The sequence below is a fragment of the Ptiloglossa arizonensis genome, chromosome 6 (genome assembly GCF_051014685.1).
Source record: "Ptiloglossa arizonensis isolate GNS036 chromosome 6, iyPtiAriz1_principal, whole genome shotgun sequence".
NCBI classification, from domain to species: domain Eukaryota; kingdom Metazoa; phylum Arthropoda; class Insecta; order Hymenoptera; family Colletidae; genus Ptiloglossa; species Ptiloglossa arizonensis.
Window position 1 is genome coordinate 10049264 of NC_135053.1, and position 27775 is coordinate 10077038.

A 27775-nucleotide genomic window follows, 5' to 3' on the forward strand; every position below is an offset into this window, starting at 1 on the left:
TTCATCCCACTTATAAATCCTACATTGATTTTAGTAATTTTTTGTATATATACTCAAAATTGTTAAATAGCTATAAAGATCTGTAATGTCTAAATTAAAAATTTATGTTTGAAAGTTTGAAATCAAAACTTTTATAGTGAAATAAAATTGATCTTTTATATCTTTTTAAGAAAAAAAGATAAAAGATTGTCTATGATAATAACAATTTTACAACTGATTATTAAAAGAACATGAACATGTTACCAATTAAATTGACTTACTTAAACCACCTTATGTACCATTAATTTTTCAGTAGTATTTTTACATAAAACAAGATCTTATCAGTAAAGAAAAACCAATTTTTTTGGTATATGTATATATTTAGAAATTTTGTGTAAGTATAAGAATTCTCTCCAGGGTTGCTTCCAAGAATAAAATGACTACTCTTACTCTGCATTAGCATAAATTCATAAATGTTGTAGTAGAGGCGAAACATTTTGACTAACAATGGTCTCTTCTCTAATTTCAAATTACACTGTAAGCATAATTTATACTATGATGTTTAAATTAAGTTTGGGATCTGAGGCACTTTTTAGTCGTGCATTTTTATTCTGGTAAATAGTGGGTTTTTAACTTCTCTAGTAATCATTTATACCAATATTTTATATAAATTATTTAACATTGCATACTTGTATATACATATGTATATACGTCATTTTACTATACCTGAGATTCTTTATTAATTTTCTAAGAACTTATAAAAAAATTTCGAAAATAATTGTAGTTTTCTCGTGATTATGATCCCATGGGTCGTGCATCATTGTAAAGATCATTTTCACAACGTGTAACAACACGACACTAATATTTTTACGTTGACAATTGTTGCAATATTAAAGCGTTAAAAGTTGTGACTTGTGATTTCATATTGCATGGAAACGTCATTGAGAGTTCAATGCGTTGTATTCCACTAATAGTATTATTTTTTAAATACATTTTTATTTATTTATTTGATATTTGTATATATTTTCTTTTATTAATCAAATGCATACAGGATTATAAAATAGTACATTACTAGGCAAAACTTGTGGAAATACTTATTTGGCGAATAAAACTATCAGTACGTACTCTTCTGGCGTATACACTGCGTGTGCACGTGATTCTGTTTATTCGCACTCTTGTCTTGAACGGATTGTAAGCAAGAAACGATAGGTTTAGTAAGTGAACAATTTCAAAAGCAGTTTCGATAGCTATCTTCGATATAAAATGGCGACCCACATAGAATATAGTTTAACGTCAACTGTACCGTTATATTTGTTAAATGTTTAACTGTTAAACATTTGCAAAGCAACACTAAGCAACTTTGAAATCCACTAAATTTTTAAAAGTTATTTAAGGAAGTGGTGTTACGTGTTCTAACCTATTGAAACGTTCTAATGAACGTATATACGGTGCTAGTTTTAACAATGTTATTTATGCTGTAACATCTTTATTTTGAAAATTCATGTGGATTCTACATTGAAACATTAACAAAGAAGAAAAAGTTCAAGTTGTAATTCGAAAACATGCATACTTCAGGAGACTTCATTTTACATGGTGGTGACATTGCATTTGAAAATAGGCAAAAACTTTTATTTGATAGACTCTCAGATGCAGAACAGGAGTGCAACAAGAATAAAGCAATTACTGAATCCACAGATTTAGATATGACTATTGATGAATCAAATAAGTCCAAAAATCTAAGAATTGGTCAGAAGCGTAAAATTGAAACAAAAAGATTTCGTGGTAAAGAGAGCATTTTTAAACGACCAGAAGGTCCAGCTCCACGTGCTGTTAATAGAAATATACCTGACTACCACAGGAATCCTCATAAATGGATGAAATACAGCTTGGATGATGTATCCAATGATGATATGACAGAACAAAGTAATACAAGGGCTGCGTTATCTTTTTTAAAAGAATTAAAAGCTAGAAGATCATTGGAACAAATCGAAGGAGCAGGAAAGATGGATGTAGATGAAATTACTTCGACTGAACATGATCAAAGTAAGGTTGTGTTCAAATCGAAGAAAATTAAAGCAATTTCAGACATTGAGTTTAAAAAACCTGAAAGTGATACTGAAAAAACACAGAATACACCAATCATTATTGATCACAATGACAAACCAGTATTTAGAAGCAGTAAAGTTATTATGCCAGAATATGTTGTTGGACAAAAACAAAAGAAGAAAAGTAAGAAGGAAAAACTTCTACAGAAAGTGGATCGTTTAAAGCAACTTAAATTGGATCACTTAGAAGAACTTGATGAAGAAGAAAACTGAATATAAGCTTGATATTGTTGTGAATACACTATGTTTAGTAAATTGCTGTATGATACAAATATATCATATATTTAATTTTATTGATTAATGTACTTCGTATATAGCAGCAATAAAATACTCCACACACTATCTTAAATAGGAAATTTGGTATATTTTATACGTTATTGTCGTACTTATATCTACTTTAAACTGTTTAAACAATCATTATGAATTTTCCGTAAGTTGGGAAAATTTAAATAAAACCGCTCTAATAGTACTTTCCGGTAAGATGCGATTGCGCACATGTATCGCGGTGTATCACTGTTTCCTGTCGGCTTTAGTACTGCGTTTCAAAAGTTCTTAGTCCATTTTGACTATTTTCAAGTATCCATACGAGCGATGCTTATCGATGAACGAAACGTAGACTGTTAAACTTCGGTAAGTAATATGACATATCCTTAGAAGTTTATGCATTTCATAGAATGACTGAAAAAACTGATGTCTGATTGGAGGGGGAAAGATTCATAACCTGTACCTACAGAAACTCTGCCGCGATTCAAAATGGCGTGTCATCGGTGAAAAATATACGTAGGCGATTTGCATCCCGATGTCGTGTTAAATTTGTCGTTCGTGTTTCTATATTTAGTGAATTTATTTCTCTTGCCAGGAAAGCAAGAAACAGAAGGTTATGACACTATTCCCGCGTACGTCGCTCCAAGAAGTTCGTTAGTATATTCGTAATCGAGGTACGGATTTAATAATGCAGGAAATCGTCCTAGCAGCCTTCTCCGTGATATCGAGTCTGCTCATAGTATTTGGCCTGGTGCTGCTGGGTAAGAACGACAGATAGTAACGTTCCATTATTGCTACGCGGTACGCAGAGAGTTCAGAAACATTGTTACCCAAGCTGTCGAGTAGTCATATAGTTTCCAAGTCGAAGGTATAGTAGGAGAGTTTGACTACATACTTAACCTGTATCGTCACGTGTATGCGCAATCTTCACGTCTATTCTCGGAAAACATATTAAAGACTCTCTTTGTCTTCTATTGTATTTTAAATAAACCGTCATCGAGAAATTCGCTCTAATTGTGTTATACCATCTTTTGCATCAGTTCTTGTTATGCTAATAATTTATTTTAATCGTTATTCTCGTTGAAAATAACACTTTAACAATCTGTCGTTTCGATTTAGTATGTTTTATGAAATTACGTATGCTTTGTATTCAATATATTTTCTTAATATACGGAAAACGGTTGTTATACAATTCTTTTTCTTCATGAACGTGTTTCTCTATTTGTCCACAGGTTGGTATTTAGTTTGGAAGTTTTTCCTTTCACGATTTCGCTTTGTTCGAGAATTATTGGATGGAATGAGTGAATCTTCATCAGTCAATGATTTAAAGAATGGTAGATCTCGCATAAAGAAAATTCGCAAGGATTGAAACTCTAAAAATTTTAGACAAGGAAACTACTTGGCGACGTCTAAGAAAACGTCTAAAGGAAGGAATTAACCGCAACAGGTTTTCATTTGTGCATCAACAACATTTTAATCCATCAAAATGTCTATAAATATACGATGTGCAACAACAAATGATTTGTTAAATATACAGCATTGTAATTTACAATGTTTACCCGAGAATTATCAGATGAAGTATTATTTGTATCATGCTCTTTCTTGGCCACAACTAAGTTATGTGGCAGAGGATGAGAAACACAGGATAGTGGGTTATGTTCTTGCTAAAATGGAAGAAGATTGCGAGGACAATCCTCATGGACATATTACAAGTTTGGCAGTGAAAAGATCTCATAGAAGGCTCGGTATTGCCCAAAAACTTATGAACCAAGCTTCCAGAGCAATGGTTGAATGTTTTAGAGCAAAATATGTTTCACTACATGTACGCAGAAGCAATCGGGCAGCTTTAAATTTGTATACAAGCAGTTTGCAATTTGAAGTGTCAGAAGTTGAACCAAAATATTATGCGGATGGAGAAGATGCTTATGCCATGAAGCGCGATCTCAGCAGCTTTCATTTGGAAAAAAATGCAGCAAAAGAAAAAACGAACAAAGTTGGTAACACACACACGCATACTGGCAGATGCTGCGAACGTTCATAGTCAGCTTAGTGTATTTACTTATGATTAGGTTTCAATTGATTTCTTACATTATTAGTTCCGTACTCTTTGGATCTAAATCTGTGTCACTTATGCGTATTTTTCATAAACAAATCTGCATGAGAAATATGTGAGAACGTTGTAAGTCAAGCATCATGGCTTGAATGTTTGACGTGTACATTATCATGAGAACTACACAAATACTAGAGTATTTGTGTTTATTCAAGCCTTACCTGAGACATATGAAATGTTTTATATGCCACTACAAAGGGGTGTACTTGTTAATACTTATGCAGGGAATAGGAGAGAGATGTCTAAACTATTGTATGTACTTCAATGCAAATTGAGTTAAAAGTTTGTAATAAATGTATCATTGCGTGTAGTTAATTGATATACCATGTTATTTAGAACCCATAAATCTTAATAAAGAAAATAAGTCGAGAAGAAGTATGAATTTTACACTTCCTATTTATATTTTCAATTAATCTTTATTGAACCATTGAACTATAATATACAAATAATGCGCCAGTATACAAAATTATCACCCAAATTTCACCAAGCAAATTAAGTGCAGGATGATACCCACTTTTTGAAGGAAAACACTTTAGTATTTATTTATTTTCCAAAGTTGGTGTTTATGTTACGTAAAACAAGTCCAATCATTCTCTCTTTGTAAATACTTTACGCACTTGAGTATAATTCAATGCTTAAAAATTAAGATTTGACATTGCACAATTTTTAAATGCTTTTGTTTCACTGCTGTGTTGATACATTATTGTATTTATGTATACATTGTATAGGAATAATTATAATATACATATGTATGTATATGCTTATGTACACATTAAACGTTCTTAAAGTAATAATCGATTCAGTTCAAAGGACACGCTAATCCAAAAGTCAAACGTCGATTAATCTTTAGGTAGCCTGGTCGATTTGTTCGATAACACTGATGCGAACTAATTAAAATATAATTTTACACAACGATACTTGAGAATAACTAAAGTTGTATACGAAAGTGGGACCGGAAATTCCCACAATTGGTGAATTTTACCGGTAAAATTTCTTCATGATTACAACAACATTGTTAGATTGTGAAATATTTCAGCACGAAAAAATTCCAGGTACAATGTACAGAGGGTGAATTTAAAAAAATGTTACGAAACGATAAGGTTCCTTACGTGTTTGATCGACAATGCATATCTATGTGTCTTACGTTTCGATATAAAAGGAAATTATTTGCTTAATATTATGTCACGATTATCGGAATACGATTCAACGAGAATGATAAGCACCTATTAGTATCGACTATGTATAAATTCTAAATATACAGTAACTCTAACTGCTTTGAATGCTTGTTATCTTACAAAAACACTTCGCCAATAAATTATAATACAAGTCTCGTAAACGAGGTTCGTGTTCACGCGATATGACGATTATATACTCTCTAAAAAATAAACTATAAGCTATCGTGGTAAATACTCTAAATATGGACGATCGTCTGAAAGTATCTCGATATTCGGCCTTCTCGTTTCAGCGATCCTCCGGCTTTCTCTTTGAAAAAAGGAGACAAAAGGCTGCGTCTCGAATGGCAAAAAAATGAATACTTCAAAAGATATATCGATCATAAAGCTGCGTTACAAATGTGCGGTTGTCGATTACCTCTCAAAATATAAATGTTAGCGTATTATGACAATTCATTACCTAGGTAAGCGAAAAGAGACAATGAAACGAAAAGGGTTTCACTGTATCTTTGTAAAATGCGACGTGTACTTCTAATGGTAATTTAAGTTCTGCTGATCGTAAAAGTTTCGAGTTTACGCTGTTAACGGAATTAACCTCTACAGTAGACAACGATTTAATTACTACGAAACTTGAACAATCAGTAGATGCTTTGACCGACTGATAATCGATAAAATGAATATGTAAGTCGTAATGTTTTTAAGTTATTGTTTTCATTGCGCTTGTAAGGAGAGCGCCGTACGGTCGAATTGTCATTGGAATGCTTGTAAACAGCCTACAAATCGAATGCCTCTTTTTCGAAATTTCTGGTGTGCGTTAGTAATTGATTGGATGTTTTTGGAAGAGCCGTAAAAAGGGCCCGGCACGAAAAAGTCGTACTTCGGCAATAAAACCGTATAAAAATTCGTTTAAAATCGGCCTGTAAAAAGACAGATTTGCGTTGTACGTGGTCAAACTTTTGTATAAATATTAATATTACGAATGTCGTCTTTTGCAAAGTTTCTTTGCGCAGTGGCTCTTTTTGTGATGATTTTTAGGCTAAAACTGTTCTTTTATTGTATATGCTTTGAAACACGGTTCCTTCGTAATTTCTCGGCTTAACGATATAACGTTAATCAGTGTACTTGTTTGGCTGTAGTATTCGAACATGCTTCCAAATGAATATGTGCCAAATCATAGGCACGAATACAGACCTGTCTGTGCTCTACAACTGTTGTCTATACGGTACACATTTACGATAATAATTAACACGCTGGCAACGACAACGGCGCATATGCATTTGAAATGAATCTCGTGCCCAAAGTCGACGTTGGACGATTTAAGAGCCATTTCAAATACGTTCTACACATGCTATGATTTCTTTTTACGTCGTTAATTTATTTTACACTTCTAGCTAACGAATGACACGGTTACATGCTTCCTATAAAAGGTTACATTGTCTATATTCTCAAGTACATTACAAAGACGCTTATCCCGGAAGAGGTTCCCTTATATTCTAGATACCTGTGCTTTGGCAGTTGCGTAGTTCTAAGTAACGATAGGCCTCGAGAACTCTTTATTGCGATAAAGGGGGAAGTGGCTTCGTGTTAGTCGAACGAAAAAGGGGGAAGTAGTTTCGTGTTAGTCGAACGAAAAAGGGGGAGGTCGGCGCTTCTTCCGTGGTCCAAGTTTATTTTTCCGTCGATTAAACGATCAAAGGTGGCGCTCTAGGCTCTACTTGACTCAGATATCGCTATCATCGGAGCTAATCCTATTCAATCTCCCTTAGTCGTCGTACTCTCGACTTTTAACTCGATGATCAAGTATAACTATTTGATAGCTGCTCGTTTTTATCATAAACGCCCGCGACTACGTCTACGATATTTTCATAGTTAATTGTGCTGTTTGCGATGATACGCAAATGACGATGTTTCTGAAGACAGAAATGATTTTGACCATCAGGATTCCGTGTCGATCCAAGGAACTTGCACGCAAAGAATGTCCTGCTGCAACAGGAGTGGCGGGTTTCGTTCAGCTCGTGTGTCGCCAAGCTTCCTCCGTGTCGAAGATTGGGATCTGATCTTTGGACGTTCAAGGCTGCTGTGCGGCGTGAATCATTGCGACCTTCAGGTCCTTCGCCAGATGAGAAACATCCACTACGCTGTCGACCATTTCTTGAACCGCGGATACATTCGGAAAGAATTGTGCCGCTTGTTTCGTCTTCGACACGGTCTGAGCGAGGACCTCGTTCAGCGCGTTAGCGCATTGCAGCACGCGTGTTCTCACGTCGTTCCTGGTCACGTTTCTGTGCACCGTATCACCGATGTGCACCAACCTGTGAGCGCTCAGCACCACAAACTTTCCGTGAGCTAGGAATACCTGTTGAAACAATGGAAAAATATTCTTCGTTAGTTCGATGTCGTGAATCGACGCGTTCACGTCGACACCGGTAAGTACCTTCATAGGTAAGAATGATTTTTGAATTTCATTTGATATTTTTCACTTATCGTTATATTTGTACAAAAGTACTACAAATGGATCGACAAGGATCAACCGATGGAAACGAGTCCAAACACGACCCCGTTCGGACCATTCATCACCGTACGTTATTCGAATTGCTTTTGAAAAATGTTCAATTACGAATAATTAAAAATAGTCGGAATACGGTCGTGTTTGTACTCATTTTCATCGGGAGAACTTTGCCAATTCGTTATTAATGTTCTCACGGATGTACAATGAACAATAGAAACATTTTAATTTTTATCAATATACTCGAGAAGTCTACGAATAAGAAACAGCGAATGACATTTCTTTCTTTTACGAGTTGTTTGGTAAAGGTGGCGATACGCGATTTAGATGCACGTTCTATATTCAACAATCTTCAATAATTTCTTTTTTTTGTTTTCTACGAAGAAAAATTATTTATTATCTCAATAGGGGGTAATTTCGGTTGAAAATTATTTTTAGCGTTTGGAGTTTACTTTCGTTACAACGTAGGTTTACACTTACTTTGTTATACCGATACAAACTGGACCAAACCTAACAAAAATACAATCCGTTCAAATTTGACGGTAATTTTGATACGTTTAGTCGGGTTTAGCCTGTATGTAACTGTTTAGGTGAACGATGCCATATCACGAGCCCAAAAGTTTTTCGATACTCGCCTTGGGTGGTTGGTTGTGCGCGACCGTTTGCATGAAAGCGTCGATGGCGTGAGTCAGGTGGTTGCCATGCGTGATCACCTGGGCGGCATAGAAAGCCAGCAATTGTTTGTCGTTGGGATCCATGGGTGTCGGTGTCGTGGGTGGCATTTGAATCGTCGCATTGTCCGCCTCGGATACAAGCAGGTCGTAATTACTACGTAGTTCCTGTGGCAGCGTCGCTCTGAACTCCTCGCGTTGCTTCGCGACCACTTCCCTCGAGTCGAGATTTACGTAATCGTAATCCTCGCCGGCGCCGCTGTTGTTGCTGCTCCCGGTCGAGATGATCGACGATCGTTTGAAGAGCAGCGTCGAGTTCCCCTGGTACCACCAAATTACGTAAATAATCCAAACGATGGTCATTTATTAAACGAGACGAGCGAGATATCCGATCCGATCCGATCCGATCCGATCCGATGTAAATAAATCAAATTTAACGGCTTCGTTCGATCGGCGATTCTCTTTATCGATAGCGACGATAAAGCTACTAAAAATTTTGTTCATTCGCATCGGTTCTAAATTAACGGACCACAAACTCACTATCGCCTACGATGTTTCGTGTGTATATCAGATCGATACAGGGAAATAGTATTTCTACTATTTTCAAACCTTTCGTTACCATTGGTGATTATGGTCACCCAACTCGCTACGTACTACCGGTGACTATAGTAGTATATCACTCTTACCGAGTTTAAAGGACCATTAAGTACGTTTTTGTAACTTGAAGTAATATATTGGGTCATCCCATAAGTAATGTCGTCTCTTATCGTACTTTAAATGAACACTTAATCGCATCTCGGCGATGCGTTTATAGAAACTTCTTTCTATGTGGCTTAAAGAGTGCTCTCTCGACGGTCTATCGGTTGCGTTCGATGCAGTTCGATCGACATTTTTCACTTGAAAAGAAATTTGAAAATGAGCGCGCGCGAACTTCATTTGCGGCATTGTACGCTGTATGAATTTAAAGAAAGGTAGTACAACTACGGACACGGTTAAAAACATTTGCGAAGCGTATGGTGAACGTGCTTTGAATTTAACGGTAGAAAAAATAAAAAATTTCAATTGGGAACTTCTGCCACACCCACCATACTCTCCGGATCTTGCCCCAAGCGATTACCATTTATTCCGGTCGATGCAACATTTTTTAAGTGGAAAAAGTTTCAACAATAGCGAGGATGTAAAATCAGCACTGAACGAGTATTTTAATTCAAAATCCCACAAGTTTTTCGAAAATGGAATAAGAAAGTTGACCGATAGATGGAAAAAGGTAATCGAAACTGATGGTCAGTATATCGATGATTGAAAGTAAATGTAAGTATTGATTTCTTTCACCGGAAGTCACCGCCAAAGAACGACATTACTTATGGGATGATCTAGTACTATCGGTTTGTTCGGAAAGTGATTTCGTTTTCGAAAATGGAGAATAAATAATTTATTAAAATGTTTATACACTCTAAAAAAATCGTGTTTCAGTTTCACAAAAAAAAAAACGAAACGACTTTCCGAACAACCCAATACTATGGTTCTTAAATTTTCGTGGAGCATCCTGCAAGATATTTCGCTACTTCGATCTTCAGACACACTTGTATATTCCGAATTGGAAAGTAAATTGTGAAATTCGGCACAGAAGTATCTTCTGTTATCGGTCTATCGTTCAGCCAGCCAAAAAGCTTAAACTCGAACGGTCGAGTCGTTCTCGTTTCTCAACGTCGAAGTTTGTCTTTTCTCGAATCGTGAGTAGAACATCGCGCGTAGTTTTCGGGGATGGATTTCGATGATAGAATTTTAAAAGCTGGTTACATTCTCCCCTGGGGTTTGTTTTAACGCGAGCGCGGTTCCGGAGAGTGGATGCTCACCTGAATGAAACTGGCGACCTGACGAACGTCTTCCGTGAGTGCTCGAGCGCACGCGATCAGCTGATCGAGTGGATCCGGTTGCACGGTTGGCAGGAGGATGGTCGGTGGCCCGTTAGTAGGTGTCGGAGTATCACCACCCCCGCGACCGAGCTTCCCGGCGTCCCATTCCATCGCGTCCAGTTCAGTGGCGGCTTCCTGCACGAGCTTGTCGGAATCACGTAGGGCCTTGACCAGGGGTCGCAATTTCGTTGCCAAACCCTTGTCCGGTGCCTTGCCCGCGTTACCCAGAGTGCCTGCGAAAAAAAAAAAGAAAAAATCGAACCCCTTCGAACGAGATCCTCTCCACCTTTGCTTCGTTAATCCGATACGGTACGGTTCTTCTTCGTTAACTCGACGACCGTTTTCTCCCTCGTGGGAATAATTCGAGCAATCACCGAACTGAAGGTCTCGCGAGGGAACCGCGTTACGACGAAACGTATGTAGACGAGTGAAAAATACTCGAAGAGCGAGGGGAAAAATCGAGGGGTGATTTTCCATTTCGTGACAAATTTTCTTCGCGATTCTAGTTCTTCACCCTCAACCCGATTCTAGTCACGCTCAACTCGACCGAGTCACATTCCATTCGACTCGAATCACTCTCAACTCGACCGAGTCACATTCCATTCGACTCGAATCACTCTCAACTCGACTCTAGTCAACTCAACCCGACTCGAGTCACCTCAACCCGACTCGAATCACTCTCAACTCGAAATTTTCGAAATCCTGCACACTTCTAGTTGTTGAAAAAAAATGTTAGAAACGTTTGCAGCGGTACAGTGTAGTTACCTTCTGCAAATTCGGCCAGATCGTGTAGGGACGTTCTGAGCCTAAGGGCAGCCAGCCTAAGATCCATCAATGTTGCGTCCAATCGTTGAGGCGTTCTCCAACCAGGACCAAAGAAGCCGAGTAGCCTGGCTATCGCCGCCGAGGCCTCGGTCTGCAGCCTCTGTAGGCCTTCCAACGCGGAGTCCAACTCCAAGGGTAGCTCCTTGCTAACTGGAACATCGTAGATCTGTTGCGTTTGCGACGGGGGTGGTGGTGTCGGTGTTTTCGGCACGGGTGTGTTGTGCCGGGACGGTAACGAGGAAGCTGGAAGACGCGATCGAGGTACATCGTAATCGGGAGCAGCGAGGCTGGATCTGAAAGAGAAATTCTTGGAATGAATGCAACGATCGTCTAAAGAGTGCCCACGTGACGATGGCGAACGCTCGATGGTAAGTTTTAACGACTGAAATTGTAAAGAATATGAAAATTTTTTTAAATTTCTAAATAGCGATAACATGTAAAAATGTATAAATTTGTAAAATTTCTTACCAAGTGTTTAGTAAGTTTTTATAAATAGTTTCATAATCGTGTTCTCGGATGACAGTTTCTTTCGTTTGACTTTTCTCGGTAACCGAGTTGTATCGATAATGAGTTGAGATTGTATCGAAATAAATCGTTGAAAGACTAGGGTGTTTTTTCGGTGCAAGAGTACAGATTTAAAAGTGAAAGTTTTTCTTTTCGTTAGTTTGCGTAACAACATGGCCATTTCGTATCAAACGGTGGAAAAGAATTTCTCGCGAATTTTATCGACGAGAAGTTCACGAGTGTGGGGAGCCTAAAACGTAGCTTCAGCGAGCTTTAAACCACTTCGAAGTTCCCCATTCGTTTGACCATTAAGACGCGCTTTCGTCAAGTACTATTAATTAGTGCCAACGAAAGAGAAGGGAAATGGCAGTTCTGATAGAAAGGTTTCAAAATTCCAAACTTTGTTTTTAAGTACTTTCTGCAGTTAAGTACTTGAAAACATCCCGCGTTATCGTTAACGTGAGTCAATTCGAGCATATTTGAACGAAAAATTGTCAATATCAGCCTTTAAGTAACGTTAATGTCTCCTGTCTACTTTTTTAGTGGCGATCGAAAGTTGCCTCTCGAGTTAATAAATATTAGAATTTGTCACGATTTACGAAAATTCTTTTTTTCGGTTTTCAACGAACGTATTAAAAACTTTTCACCTAAAATCGCAAACGTAAGCATCGAGAGCCCCACCCTTATGTTTTCAAAGTCGTTAAACGGAAACGATTCTATTCGTCGTCTGTAAAAATAAAATTTTGCTTATTTTTCGGTCACGATTCACGAAAATTTTTTTTTTTTCGGTTTTCTACGAACGCATGAAAAAGTTTTGACCTAAAATCGCAAACGTAAGCATCGAGAGCCCCACCCTTACGTTTTCAAAGTCGTTTAACGGAAGCGATTTCTCTGAAACCGCGGTAGGAATGACCGCTGTTGGCACTAGTCCGGTATTTAAGCTCGAGCTTCTAGAAATAAATCTCTTCCTAGCAGCTGTGCGTTTCGTTACCTTCGTGAATGTACACACGGTTCATCGTACTGAATGTTGATGCTTTAAATACTCTTACATTACTACGTTAAACCACGCTGTTGCTATCGCGACAGTAACGGAGTGACTTTTCGAAATATTTCACATTTCGAAGAGTCCACGATGTAAATTAAATAAACGAAACTTCAAATTTTGCGATTTATTCCGCATTATCTCAAGATAGATACAGGAGTATAGTACGTGGTTCGATTCGCTGGAAACGTCTGTCGACGAAGGGTTAAATGGTTACAATTGGAAAATTATTAGTTTTCTTAGGAAGTCTCTGTACGTTGAATTTTCGTTATCACTAGAACTAAGTTAAACGTATTACTATTTGTATCAGATCACATACATATTTTCGTAGTTGGATGGAAAAAGGGCAAATTAATTTACGAGTATCATTGGTCGTCTATTTTGATACTTGGCCATGAATATTGCAGGCAAAGACGTCGTTAATAATTGAGTAATTTTAAAAAGAAGTTCGAAACAAGTCAAACTGACTCCTTTGGTAATTCTAGTGTTAAACAGTTTTTACTCGAAAATTTCGATAATTTGAAATCTTTACAACTAAAAGATTTTAGTCCTTCCCTTGAAGTTCAAGTTATCGAGGTTCAACTATACTTGGTCGTATTCTTACCAATTGGTATTCATTTCACTGTCGCTAAATTAAATAATTCGTAGACGTTGCTTCGTATGGAAAAATATTTGATAAAAGGTCACTTCGCTTTATCGGGAGAAATCGTTCCATCCACTCTCGATTATATCGCGATTTCGTCCTCGCTGTGCGCGTAATTAATAATAAAAGCTAGAATCAAACGAGCACGGAGCTGCGAGTACATATTGAATTAAATATCTTTATGCGCGGAAAATGCCAGAATTTCAATGCCACGGAAATAGCGATTTAATTAAAGCATCGTTATTTAAATTAAAAATCATTTCAACCGTCTCTTCTTGTTTCACGTTGCGAATCGTATCGCTTTCATCGAATCCCGTCATTAAATTCATCTCAATCGTTACAACCGATACCATCTATTAGTTATCGGTTCGTTTAAATGGAAATTCTCGTGCTATCATTATCCCGTTATCCAATTTAAACGATTCTCGATTTAAGTCTAGTAAGATACATCTAACGAGGAAATACACTGCTTAAGATAATCACGAGATTATGTTTCCAGACAATTTGACCAAGAGTCTTCCAATATTTGAAAATGTTAAAATTGTTTTATTCGCGACTCGTCGTACATTATTGCAGACGAAAGTCAAGTCTTATTTTTCTTAACGAATACTTCATTCCTTGAATATTGAAAAGTACGTTCTTCTTGATCAACTATATTCTTTAAATTATATATTTTTATCATTTTACAATATTGACATACGACTCCCTTGGTAATTCTAGTGTTGACTCTTTGCACTAGATGCTTCTTTCCTACCAGAAACTAACGCCCTGAAAAAATCCTTCAAGTCGTAAAATTCATCTGGAATGGAACATTTTTACATACTTCGCATACATACGTTTACACTCTACAAAAACGTAATATTTCGATTCCAATTTGAATTCCAAATCACGAAGTTTTCCCCGATCGGAATTGATACACCGAATTAGGTGACGATTGGACTCCTCTCGAGTCCAAAGGGTTAAATTGTTTTCACTCGAAAACTTCGATGAGTTGAAATCTTTGTAACTCGACGATTCTAGTTCTTCCCGTGAAGTTCGAGTTATCGATGTTCGAGGTTCAAGCATGCGTTATCGGTATTCGTATGAACGTACCGGTTCGATCCGCTGAGAGATCCGTCGTTCGTGAGGCTGGACGCAGAGCTGCTAGGTGTTAGGGGCTGCAACGATCTGGGCACGTCGTAACAATCGAGAGGTGTAACACCGGATCCTCCGGAGCAATTTGAGTTCGGTGTGCACGAGGTGGGCGCCCTCGGGATATCGTAGCAAGAGGGTGCAGGACTTGGACTGCTGGCTGGCGATGGAATCACGGGGACCGCTCGTGGTGGAACGTCGTAGCATTCGCTCACGTCACCGCCGTTATCTACCGAACTTCTGGTGCCCGTCGTGTATCGTCCTAAACAGAAATTCGAGGAGAAACGTGAGACACGGTGGAAACCCAAACGGTTCGATGTTAGGGACTTCGTTTTCGTTTACTACGAAACTCGAGCCAGTTATCGACGAGGGAGAGCCGTTCTGTCGAGGAATTTACTAACAGTAGCGTTCACCCCACAGTGGCGCCCTCTACATACGGTATACGCTTCGGTATCTTCGCGCGGATAAGTAACCACGAGTACAGTGAAATCTTCGTTATACGATCCTCTGTTACCCAAATCTCTACTATTGCGAAGTTCTATTATCAGAGGAAAGTACATTGTTACGTTACGTTTCGTCCAGGACGATAAGTTACAGAATAAATTTTGATGGCACTCCAATGCACGTTGAACGAGAAAAAGATAAGTAGAAAAGAATCTGAACGATTAAAACGCGGTGTTGTCTATCGTGTTCTTTTATTATTAATTTATTAACGGGAATTTTTCAGGGTGTATCTCGGTCAGCGTGTATTTTAGGGAATAAGAAAGATTCGTTCTGTGTGAAAATGTATTAGGGCGATTGGATCGAATGTCGATTACCTTGGAAGATATTTGTTATTCGTTAAATGAAACTATTTCGTAAATAAAACACTATTTCGTTCCATCTTTCAATAAGCGATAAAAATACGAATACAATACTGGAAAAAATAATGTTCAGATGTCTCCTAAAATAATCAATTTCCGACCCAAGTGCACTAATACACTTTTATAGAAAATAAAGAAACACATCTACCAACGCATAAGAAAATATATAATACTTATAGTTTCGTTTAGAAAACTGGAGTTTGAAATTTTCACGCCTCGTGTTCTCTATTATTCTACCGTCTATTAGATTCAAAACGCGAAATACCTTGCACGTACACAGAAAACGTTAATAAATTAATCAACGACACAATTCGATAAATGTGCTCGAGCTTCGAACGTAAAAGTAGCGACAGGATCACGTAGCGCGCAATAGTTGGTCGTTTCTTTCATCGAATACTTTCAGAAACGTGTGTTCTGTATCATTCCACCGTCTATTAGATTCAAAACGGTATATCATTAATTTATTTGCAAAGCGTTTCAACGATCGCGATACCATTGTTCTCACTCCACGAACAAGATTTTTAAGGGGCTCGGTGCAAGCGAACGAGGTCAGTCGGTCGACAGGCGGGCCGAGACAAGATCAGCAATCTTTCACTCTAGAGATTGGTTAAGGTTCCGGCGATAGCTTTGTGATTTCCTACGCTAATGCCCGCGATCGGTGGAACGCGTATCGATCGTGAAAGGAGTCGCGATTCCAATTTTTCCCCGACGTTACGAGGCACGTACGCGGTGCATCCTGGATACGTGTACGAACGTCTCTCTGTGCATCCTTCTTCTTTGATTATCCGTGACGAACAGACGAGACCGTAACAGCAATTTCTTCGAGCGACACCGACAGTTTCCCATCACTTTCGAGCGGAGTTACGCGTTCGAGTTCCGCTGCATCCGAGGTCGAATTAATTTCATACGTCGTTTACCGTGTAACGGTTATTTCGAACTTCTGTCGAGTATTTTCAAGCATTCGATATCACCCTAATACCACGGACGTCGTTGAAAATCTTCCGACTACTCGCGAAACGCTTGTCGATCTTCGTTCCTGGAGAACTTTACTTTTTCACATTACACGTTTTAAATTGTGTTTCTTTATTTTCTTGTACTTTATTGCGAAGCGAATGTACTTCGATATCGTCTCTAACACGAATTAAGAGTAATAACGAATGTACTGCACGTGTTAATTTACGAACGAATGGTACATTTAATCAAACATTGTTTAATTTTATTATTGCTTGTGTTTCGAACCTATGCTTTTTTCGTGCTGCAAAAGGATATCGAAAAAATAGAGGGTGCTTTTTAAAAATACTTAAAAATACATTTAAATGACTTTAAATTCTCGTGGACGTCGTCATAGAACAATAAATAACGGAGATATTTAAGTGCTATTTAAATGCTTCTATTTATACGCTTCGCAATATTTGATTAAATGTGTATATACAAAGAGAGTCGTTTAAACAGATATTAACGTTCATAAATAGAAAATGATAAATAAGTGAATTTCAGATAAAGAATGTTTCAAAGTTGTACGGTTTGAACGCAGAGGGAATAATTTTGAGCGGTACAAATTTATTTTGAATAAATGTATAGAGGGATATTCGTAGGTCCAAGTTTGTCTTTGATAATAAATAGTTTCGAAGATATTCGAGGAGATCGATTCAAACGACTCACCCTGTATACACCGACCAGTAATGATCCGTTTCGAAACTTTGTAGAGCGATATGCTAGGACACGGACGAGCCACCTATATACCTTAACATCTTATGGAAGTTTGTGTCGCAAAAACTGTAATACGAACCGTATGAAAAATCAATAATTTCGTTCACGGACTCTTCGTTCATGAAGACTCTGGACGTCGTATTACATCCATCGAAGTTGGCGAAGTTAATAAACGTAAAAAAAAGAAAAACTCGTCGTCCGGTGCCACATCGACGAAAGAAACTTAGAAGCTGCACGTGTAGTCGGAGACACGAGAGAGAAGTTGCCGTTTGCTTGTATCGAGAGTCTTCGGATGGGACATTTTTTAGAAATTCAAAGTGTATTATAATTTTTTTATTTATACCCGAGAGTAGCTTCACGACGTGTATCGATAACACTCGATGATCTTTCTCTCGAGATACAAATTTCTGTGAGAAATCTTCCCTTGCTCATCGCTGAATTTGTCGGATGACGATTCGTTTAGTGAGCGATAAGACTTATCGGGGAATCCCCGATTGTATCGATGTAGATACGCGTATGTGTGCGTGCCCTGTCGGTTCACGTTCAATCGCTTTTTATAGCTCTCGTTGGTCTCTTACCGTGGTCTATCGGTGCTTTTGTTCAATATTGATAACCTTCTAATTACAAATTTAATCGACACTGTCGAGAAACTATGGATCGATTTTGGGCATTTGAATTCTCAATCCGATCTTTTGCACGATACTTCGAGTTCGATTGCTGAACAGTAGCGATTCCACGGGTCATTTTTGACCCGAGAAACTTAGCAGTCGATGATAACGCACGCACCGCGTTATCACTGTGTACGTAATTTACTCGAAAACTTTGCACTTATCTTTCTCATAACTGATTGGCCATCTGCAGCTATAAATCTTACGATTGTTGTACACATCGATCTACAAGCCTACCAATATTTAATTCAAATCGATGAGAGTCACTTCTGACGTTTCCATTGTTAGTGCAAACGCTTCAAGAAATACCAACGACACTGCCATGTGTTCTCTACTGTCTGGTTCTCGGTTTAGAACTGAACTCAATCGATGTAACAAATCTTGTAAGAATCTTCTCTGTATTAATACTGTACCAAAACTCTTAAAATGAACACCAGCTTCAAGAAACGTCAACGACACTGCCATGTGTTCTCTACCGTCTGGTTCTCGGTTTAGAATTGAACTCAATCGATGTAACAAACCTTGTAAAAAATCTTCTCTGTACTGATACTATACCAAAGTTCTTAAAATTAACACTATCGATGTCCGATACCCTCGACATCATAGTTGCGTTTCGAATATTCGTTTTGGCACAAAATTTGTTAACAATACGTATCGTTGCTACGTATAACGAGTGACGAGAAACAATATCGGTGATCTCACTTTTATTGTCAGTCGCGATGACGTGAACAATAGAAGAGCGGATCACGTCGAATATATATTTTTTCATGAACCGTTTGTTGTGTAATATTACTGTAACGTAATAGATACGATGTATACGCAACGCGTATACCCATTTGAATGTTTTCGCGAACGAATTATACACAAGGACTAAACGAAGGGTGGTTGTCGCGTACCTGTGTTGTGTAACTGGTCGTTGTTCGAATTCAAGGGTGAATCGTGTCTCGATGGTGGTGCAGGACTTCCCCGACTCGCTGGAAGATCGTAAAGGTACACGTCGCCGCATTTCTGCGGAGTCACCACCTGTGCAGAAAAGATCAAAGAGCGATTAATTACCACTAAGTTAATTGTTGAGACACAACCACCAGTCGTCCTCGCGCAAACAGCCCCAACGTTTCTGTTTAACTAATTACCAAGCACTCCGTGTTTTAGCGACGAGCGTGCGCTCGTTCGCCGATCTCCCGGCGATAAGTTCAATTTAACTTCTTTTAATTTCTCGCGGTGGATATTTTTAGAAAGAGGTTTTCCACGATGTTCGAAAGGCACTCCGGTTTACTTTGTCCGCTTATCGTCGATCGTGGAAACGTTTCACGGTGTATACACTGTGTGTACGTTTTAACGATCGTCACGATTTTTCTGTTATTCGCGTTGAGACGAACACACTGCAGATATGAAAATTAACTTTGCCAAGTAATCAGACAGATGAACACGGGAAACATTTTTTCACCTTGCGAGTGAATTACGCGAAATACGAACGGTGCAGAATTTTTAGAAGCTGTGTTTCGATTACAAATTTAATTTGCAAATGCTTCATTGAAATTCGACCAAAATTTCGTTTTTTAAACGGATAGCTAACAACGTGAGAAACATTCGGGAATACGAAGGACTGGGGTTGTTGCGGTGTGAAATTGTAAAATAATAATTAAAATGCGTAAAATGTGCGAGGAACGATACGTTTGTTTAAAATTGAAAATAAGTCTAACTTTTCACGTTCGAATTACAAAAGTTTACGTATGTCGTCTTCTTTCGTACGTAGATTTCAAACAAACGATCGATGCATCTTTTATCGTATAAAAATACACGTACAACTAAACGCTGTATTAATTTATCGAACGCGATGTTCAATATTCCACAGTTCTGTGAAATCTAGCGAAATCTTTCAATTCGAATTAATTCGAAATTCCACTCGATGTTATCCCAAGAGTTCCTAAAATCGTTCGCGAACATTTTTTCGAACGCAACTGAAGATCCGTGGAAAATTATCGGAGAGAACGATCTCTTCGTGAAGTTTAAATCGAAGTCTGTCGCAAAAACGGCAGAGATACCGTGGATTATCTTTCTCGATTTAAACTGTGAAACGTAGATCGGTCAATGTTCCGCACTAATGATGAATTTATCGGAACGAGTGCTAATCTGGTCGATGTTCCTTTTCCTCTGTTTTCAAAGTGGAGCTCGAGAAGCTCCTTGAACTTTTTCTGTTTGCGTCGAGAGTTTAATTGCGATAGCTTGTTAATTGAATTTCCTCGCAAAACGAATTTAACTGGCGTTAGGGAGACGCCTCTGAAATTGAAATAGGTTCTCCAGTCGCTGTGTTTCGCCAGAAAACATCAAATAGCGTCGAGGCACAGGGGAAACATCGATTTTCCACGAAAATTGAAAATTCGAAATTTTAGAAATTGAAATTCGGAAACCTTCGTCTTTTAGAGAAAGAGGCGGGGCTACAGTTTCCCCACCATCGAGGTCTTCTCAAGTCGTTCGAGTATACATATGTTTCTTTCGAATCGGTAGGAAGTTAATATTCTTACGATGATTCATTCTTCAACATTGTTAACGGATGTTATAAAAAAAAAAAATACGAAGATACTGGAGCTTTCGAATCGAAATAGTACGAAACTGAGTTCACGTGGACGCCTTTTAGAAAAAGAGGCGTGGCTACAGTTCCCCCACCACCGAGGTCTTCTCAAGTCGTTCGAGTATACATATGTCGAAAGATGAGTTTGCGCATTTTTTTTCAAAACGATAAGGAGTTAATATTCTTACGATGATTAATTCTTCAACATTGTTAACGGATGTTGTAAAAAAAAATACGAAGATACAGGAGCTTTCGAATCGAAATAGTACAAAACCGAGTTCACGCGGACGCCTTTTAGGAGAAGAGGCGGGGCCACCGTTCCCCCACCACCGGGGTGTTTTTCAAGTCGTTCGAGTATACGTACGCCGAAAGATAAGTTGGCGCGATTTTTTTCAAAACGTAACAAGATTTCATCGAGAAGCTACGACAGTAGCGAATTTATTCGCAGGCCTTTATGGTCACGGGCCGTCGATTCACAAGCGTGTGCGCTCGTAAAATTGTCGACATTAATCTGCGCCGCCTATAAACGCGCGAACCGTGAAATCCTTTTCAACGAACGGGGGCAGAATAAAACGTTAATTGAAACGACGGTTCGTAGCGTACAATTATAGAGGCAGTTCGATTTCGAGGTTCGAATGGTACCGGTACGCGGTTTCGCGCCTCGCGAGTCATATGATTTCATTACGATGATCTTCTTATGGTATTCGCACTCTCGGTCCACGTACTTCTGACAATCGGGAACGTGATATCGAACGTCCTTGTTTTGATTCCCTTCCGATAGTATTTTAACCTCGATCCAGACAATCGATCGTACTCGTTTTCAGAGATGTTTGTAAATTGGTAGGAGAAATATTTGAAAAAAAAAAGATTTCGAACATTTTCACAATTAATTTACAAGTTTTTAGAAACGGTAGAATTTTTATTCGAAACATTTCTCAATGTCTGTTGTCATTTACGAGCAACTTCGATACAAAGGGTTGTTTCTCCCTTAAAATCGAAAAGTAACGGGTATACGATGCAGAGGGTGTCTATTTTATCTGGATACGGTGGAACATGTCACGAGGAAATGAAGGTATTACCTCGATATCTGCCTCACTGTTACACACACGGAAAAACTATTTACGTTATATAATGCTTGTCAACTCTTCCTCACTTCAGATCGAACTACTTTTGTGAGAACATTTCTTGACAACTTCGGTTACTCTTCGGACGTTTCATTGCGTACGGATAAAAAAGATACTCTATAAGTAAAATTTTTGTCAAACCAACAAACAATTTGCGAATGTTGAAGAAAACCTCAAAAGATTAAAAATTTTTGATACACCGACTCGATTAACTCTTTCGTTAATACGAACGAGGTATCTTACGCCGTAATGCCAAGAATTAATTTGCGAAACGTATTCTTTATTTATCATTTTTTATTCCTGTTTCTCTAACGACAAAATGTCTTACAAATGGACTCTTTCCTCGAAATTTTTAAACGAAAACTGGTTGTCCTCCGGATGCGCGAGATATCTCGCGGTGTAACGTTGAGAATTAATTTTCAAAACGTGTTCTTTATTCATTAATATTCATTTTGCGAATGAACTCTGTCGCCAAATTTTCAGACGAAAACTGGAACTATCTCGTCCGTAACGTCGCACCAGCGACACAGTACAGCGTGATATCTCGTAACGAAAGGATCAATGGTCGTTCGGCGTGGAACGATAAAGACCGCTACCGAGTCTCGTGTCAATTAAGAATCACCGTTCGAGTCGTTGCCGTGCGACAGTGGAACGATTTTAAAAGGCGCGCGCGGCTGAAAATTATTTTCCCCGGTTAACCTTGATCTTCGACCAAACGCGTACACCGAGTGGCACGGCGCGTTACCGCGGTCATTACAAAATCAAATATACGCGCGACGGGACCTCATTAGCGATTTTCTAGCCACGGTCGGCTCGCTGGCCGTGATCCTAAACATTTGCTCGTGCCTCCGCGTCCGCGGAACTCTGCAAATAAAGTGTGTATACTTGGCCGTTGCTCGCGCAAACGATCGTACGGGGTATCCCTGTTGCGAACCGGTATACGCATCGCGGAACTTGGACCGAAATGTTTTTTAGAGAACGGGACCGGTAATTGAATATTTCATAGGAAAACGCGCGGCTGCTCGCGGATATTTCCGCGTGCTCCGGTGGGTGTGTGTCCGGCGAAAACGAATCGCGGAATGCGCGCACGTACGGGATACACGCGGCACGCGCACGCGCACGCGCACACCTGCCTTCGTTCCGACCGGTGAACCGTGAAGCTGCGAGGGAAAATGCAATTTCATCGGGCACGAAACTCCAGCGAAAGAGAGAGGGTTGGAACGTACCGAACACCCGAGCCAAGAGGAGCTGCCGACGACGCGGAGGACGATGGATAAAAAAGGGAGGATAGAGAGAAGTGGAGAGGAGTGGGGACGCGCGCATCCCTCTAGAGCGCAATCTCTGGGCTCATCGTCCGCTGCTTTACAATAATAGAGGCTCTTCAACCCTTTGCGTTATACATAAGCGCGCCTACGCTTTCGTTCCTCCTTTTATTTCGATTCGCGAACCGCGACAGCTGCGGGATATCGTACCGTTCGTTGTCTATGCGCGTTTTCGTTATTAATTCGGCTACGATGAAATACTTATTTGTCGGTGATTTCGATCCGAACGCGTCGATCGCAGCTGCAACAACTGAGACGCATCTTACGTACGCGGAGAGAGGAGACCCGTTACGATTTCACGATCGTAAACCGTCTTACGGTTAAAGATCGATTTATAGAGTTTGTTCGATCAGCCACGATCGATAAAAAGGAAGAATTCGTATACGGTGTACGCACATGAATAATGATTTTGTACACACGTTTTCGAAATCTGTATTACTCGAAGAAAACGACACGGGAAAGAAATCGATTCTATTTTTTAATTCTAGACCGAAATACCCTCTTCGGATCGCGAAATTAACGAAAAACGTTTAAGGAGAGTTTTCAATGAAAACGTTACATTCTAAGATTCGGTATCTGGCGTATTGATTTTTACTATTTTTTTTAATACGCTAAAGACGAAAAAAGAGCTGAAAAATCGAAATTTTATACTTTCTAGTGTCGTCGTTTTTTTATTCAGTAAGATTTCGAGTTCATTACCCAACGAAGATTCTTTAAAGCGATTCTGGAAGAACGAAAACGTAACGATGGTCGGATAGAATCCAACCCGCTCTGAGAACTCGCTACCTGTCTTGGAAACTCGATCGAAGTCTTTATGCACACTTGGGATACTTTAGAGAGGTGTGCGAATTGTGAAGACGAGCACCGCGCGAATTGCCCGAAGAAAATCTTTTCCAAAAAGTTAGCGCGCGTTCTTCCTCAACCCAGTTGGTTACGACCCACTTTTGCGAGGTTTGCGACACGAGATGAAAAATGAATATCGCAGCGTAACATTTATCATAGAAATTAAATCTAGAGGAAGCCTTTACACCGGAGGCTACTTTTTAACTCTTCGAGGCACGGTTATTAAAATATATATAAAAGGATACAAAATGACCAGAACTAAAAAATAGATCGCTAGGACATTTAATTACGAAATAGGATACCACCAGTCCTATTCTGCAACTTGGGTGGAGTTGATTTTTCACGATGAGTTTAGAAATATTCCATCGTGCGTATGAAGATTTTAAAAAGATCGAATAATTTTTAATATCCCGAAGAGTTAACTCGAAAAAGATTTTGCCGAAATCTGGTAGGACGTACGCAAAGTTTGGAATCGACTTAACAACCGTGGCTAGAGAAATCTATAATTCGGTTAAAATCAACGAGACCAATTTAGAAGTAAAATATCTTCGTTCGACGGAAGAGTCCTTCGTAGAACGTCGGCCCATGGGCGATAAAACAGACATAGTAGAAGCCAACAAGAACAACTTGGCTTGGAAAGGACCATCGAAGTAGTCTACGCTCTAGATACAATGCCAACAAATCTTCTCGAAAGGTTTCGGGGTTAGTTAAATCGAAGAGGAGGGAGGAAGTCGACGACGATAAAAGCACCATAATTTGTTTCGCCGAAAGAAAAGGGATCGTTGCGCGGGCCGATTAAGAAACGTTGGCAAATAAACGGGAAAACGTATAAAAGGAGGAGAAATACACGGACGATTGATAATTGCAAATAAGCGGTTCTATTTCATCCTTTAGAAACTAAGGATCGCGTACTCGAACGATTTTATCGCTCACTGTGGTATTCTACGCTTTAAAAGCTTCGTGCGTTCTACAGGCTGGACATTAGGCGAGAAATACTACATCGATGCGCGCAATGTTACTTCCAACCTTATCGTTCGGTCGAGTCCCTTGAATTTTTCCGAAACGCGATGTGCCCTAATCACTTTGAACATTCTCCACGGTAATAGAGACAAAGTGGATCGATCAATTCCAGCTGTCTAGGAACGCCATATATCCCAATCGCTTTGAACACGTTTCCACGAATTGGGAGCAGATACAGAGCGGATACGTCAATCTCGACTGTTCGGACACGCGATATCTACCAACTGCTTTCGAACATTTTCACGCAATCGCGACAAAGAGAGATAAGTCGATCGTAACTATTTAGAAAGACGATATCTCCTAACATCTTTGGCCAGTTTCACGCAACGAGGGTAGAGGCGGGGAGAGTAAATCGATTCCGAGTATTTAAGAACGTGGTATCGCCTAACCGTTTTGGATGTTTCTATGCAACAGGAATACAGAGATTATGGGTTCGGTTATCCCCTTATGTGAACATTTCCATTCAAGACAGAGCGGACAAATCAATCCCAAACGAATCAAATATTTGGAAACGCTATATATTCCAACTGTTTTGGACATTTTCACGCAACAGCAACAAAAATATATGTTCGAAGAATTTCAACTATTCAGAATCGTTATTTCTAAATCTCTTGAATATTTCCACGTAATAGGAACATGGAGAACTGGGTCTAGACAATCCTCACTGGTTCAGAAACGTTGTAGCACCTAACTTACGCGACAGGAAAGACAGAGCGGGCAAATCAATCCCGACACGTCAATCCCAAACGAACCAAATATTTACGAACGCTATATATTCTGACCGTTTTCGACATTTCTGCGTAACAGCAACAGAAAGACAACTCGTCCAAGCAATCTCAACTGTTCGGAAAATGTATCTTCCAACTTACTCGATTACTTTCAATCGATCGCAGCGAAGGTAGAGTGGATCGGTCGATTCCTAATATTTACAAACGCTTTCTCACACCACTTCCGCGCAATATCAACAAACAGGGAGTGGATCAATGAATCCCGACTGTTTAGAAACGCGATATCTACCAACCGTTCTGGAACGTTCTACTCCAACGTCCCCAGAAACAGAACCGTTCGAGTCAATTTCCGCTCGGTGGGGTTTGATCACGAACAGGCCGGATTTAGGCTCTTTCGAGGGTCCCGTTCGTCCCCGATTTACAAGGTTTCGCGAAATCCCAGTGACGCGGTCGTAATGGACGTTTTCGTTCCGACTACCGGCACAAGGGAACACGCGACGAGATAATGGGTGAGCTCCGATGCGCCTCGATGTCGCGTCAAAGCGTGACGTCCTTATCAAAAGGTGAAAGGGGCAGTCACGGGGATCTCGTTAAAATCGCGCTGTCGCGGCGAGCCGGCAATTAGCGATTTTCCGGCTCCCCGACCTCGTTGTTTTAAGTAGACCGTGGCCCCTTACAACGAAGAGTTTCCGTTCGGTGGAGGAGGAGGTGGAGGAGGACAAGGGAGTCGGTTGCAGGAGGCTCGATATCCTGGCAGGAGAAGTATCCACGGAGAATGTGGGTCAGTCCTTATCGCTGGCAAGCGGCGTGCCAACCCTCGAAATAACAGTGTGCCACACCCCTTTCGTTGGAACGTCCCCCGGGTGGGCTCGTCATCGATAAACCGTGATCGAGCACCGACCGCAAATCATTTCGGCCCCATTTCATTCAACGATCACGCCTCATGGTTACCATAGCGATACACGTGCCGATGGTTCTTCAAACCGACTGGAAAAAAAATAGCGACCAACGAATCTCGAGACCCTTTGCCTCCTGTTGAGCAGAGTCTACTCCCAAGCAACATCGAGCAACGTTTCGTCGACCCTTGTCCCTGCGTGTTGTCAAACGTTTGGAGTACTGGGTCGTTCGATAAGTTTTGTCGTTTTTTCCATTGTGAAAAGATGTTGGGACACTTCGACTTTTAATTAGTGTAAATGTACGAACGAGTCGACTGATCTACGCGAAACTTTACACACGTTCATTGAACAGTGGTACCATCTTTGGAAAACTAAAACGACGAACCCAATAGCGCCGTTTCTTATCGAACGACGAAACTTATCGAGCAAGCTATTACGTAGCAATTTGGAACAGTCCACAACGAAGCGATACAATTAGAGAAACATTTTGAGTTTCCTTTCGATGACGCGGGGTTACATTAGAAGGGTCTTTGAAGGAAATGCAAGTGCCAAGAATTGAATTTTTCAAGAGGAGACGAGAACATTGCCGACTTTAGATTGTTAACGAAATTTGCTCCTCTTTCGAGAGGAAACATGGCTGATTTTAGATTATTAACGAAATTTGCTCCTCTTTCAAGAGGAGACGAAAAACATGGCTGACTTTAGATCATTAACGAAATTTGCTCCTCTTTCAAGAGGAAATCGATTTTGAGAACTCGGTGGAGCACACGCGCGACTGAATGCGACTTTGCTAATGTGTTCGCTGATCAGACTTATTACTCGTTACTCTTACTCGTCTTCATACCACAACATACAAATTTCATACCAGCTTTTGGAGTGGTCGATAATTCTATCGCTTTCGAATTTTATTTGAGAATCGATTTCAATCTTTCGGATTCTCAACTAATTTGAACGAAAACCACCCTCTGCCGCTATATAAATTGTCGTCTCGTTTAAACCAAGTGTGTAACTACACACGAAACGCGCGAGGAGGTAGGTGTTTGAAAATTTTAAGCGTCGATCCGTAAACGAGTTTTGATTATAATTTCGCAGAGTGGAAACATTGGCGTAATGAAAGGAGCGAAAGAAACGTGTATGCAGTAACGAGGAATTTCTAGTGCG

General features: G+C 39.6%; 3 protein-coding genes across 8 annotated transcripts in view; 2 read left to right on the forward strand and 1 right to left on the reverse strand.

Annotated features, from left to right (window-relative positions):
- The first annotated feature begins 1166 nt into the window (after positions 1-1166).
- Positions 1167-2426, forward strand: LOC143148751 (uncharacterized). The gene has a single exon (XM_076315406.1). The coding sequence runs from the start codon at positions 1542-1544 to the stop codon at positions 2295-2297; it is 756 nt and encodes a 251-aa protein (XP_076171521.1). The 5' UTR covers positions 1167-1541; the 3' UTR covers positions 2298-2426.
- A 145-nt stretch (positions 2427-2571) lies between these two features.
- Positions 2572-4833, forward strand: Vnc (GNAT family N-acetyltransferase vnc). Of its 5 annotated transcripts, none has more exons than XR_012992582.1 (3): positions 2572-2714; positions 3043-3109; positions 3581-3625. XR_012992582.1 is itself a non-coding variant. In XM_076315407.1 (3 exons), the coding sequence occupies exon 3, from the start codon at positions 3835-3837 to the stop codon at positions 4387-4389; it is 555 nt and encodes a 184-aa protein (XP_076171522.1). In that variant the 5' UTR covers positions 2598-2714; positions 2944-3216; positions 3581-3834; the 3' UTR covers positions 4390-4833. The 5 variants fall into 5 exon arrangements, 4 of the variants coding, with proteins under 4 accessions (XP_076171524.1, XP_076171522.1, XP_076171523.1 ...); XM_076315407.1 differs by having other exon boundaries at positions 2598-2714; positions 2944-3216; positions 3581-4833; XM_076315408.1 differs by having other exon boundaries at positions 2600-2714; positions 3043-3216; positions 3581-4833.
- The window catches only part of P130cas (Serine_rich_CAS and FAT-like_CAS_C domain-containing protein p130CAS), a 170835-nt gene continuing 147646 nt past the window's right edge, over positions 4587-27775 (reverse strand). For both annotated transcript variants that reach the window (XM_076315404.1, XM_076315405.1), the window contains exons 4-9: positions 19006-19132; positions 14830-15130; positions 11489-11841; positions 10664-10956; positions 8772-9128; positions 4587-7986 (exon numbers count right to left, since the gene is read on the reverse strand). In XM_076315404.1, the coding sequence (XP_076171519.1) occupies positions 7699-7986; positions 8772-9128; positions 10664-10956; positions 11489-11841; positions 14830-15130; positions 19006-19132 (1719 nt within the window). In that variant the 3' untranslated portion in view covers positions 4587-7698. The remainder of the gene's footprint in view (positions 7987-8771; positions 9129-10663; positions 10957-11488; positions 11842-14829; positions 15131-19005; positions 19133-27775) is intronic.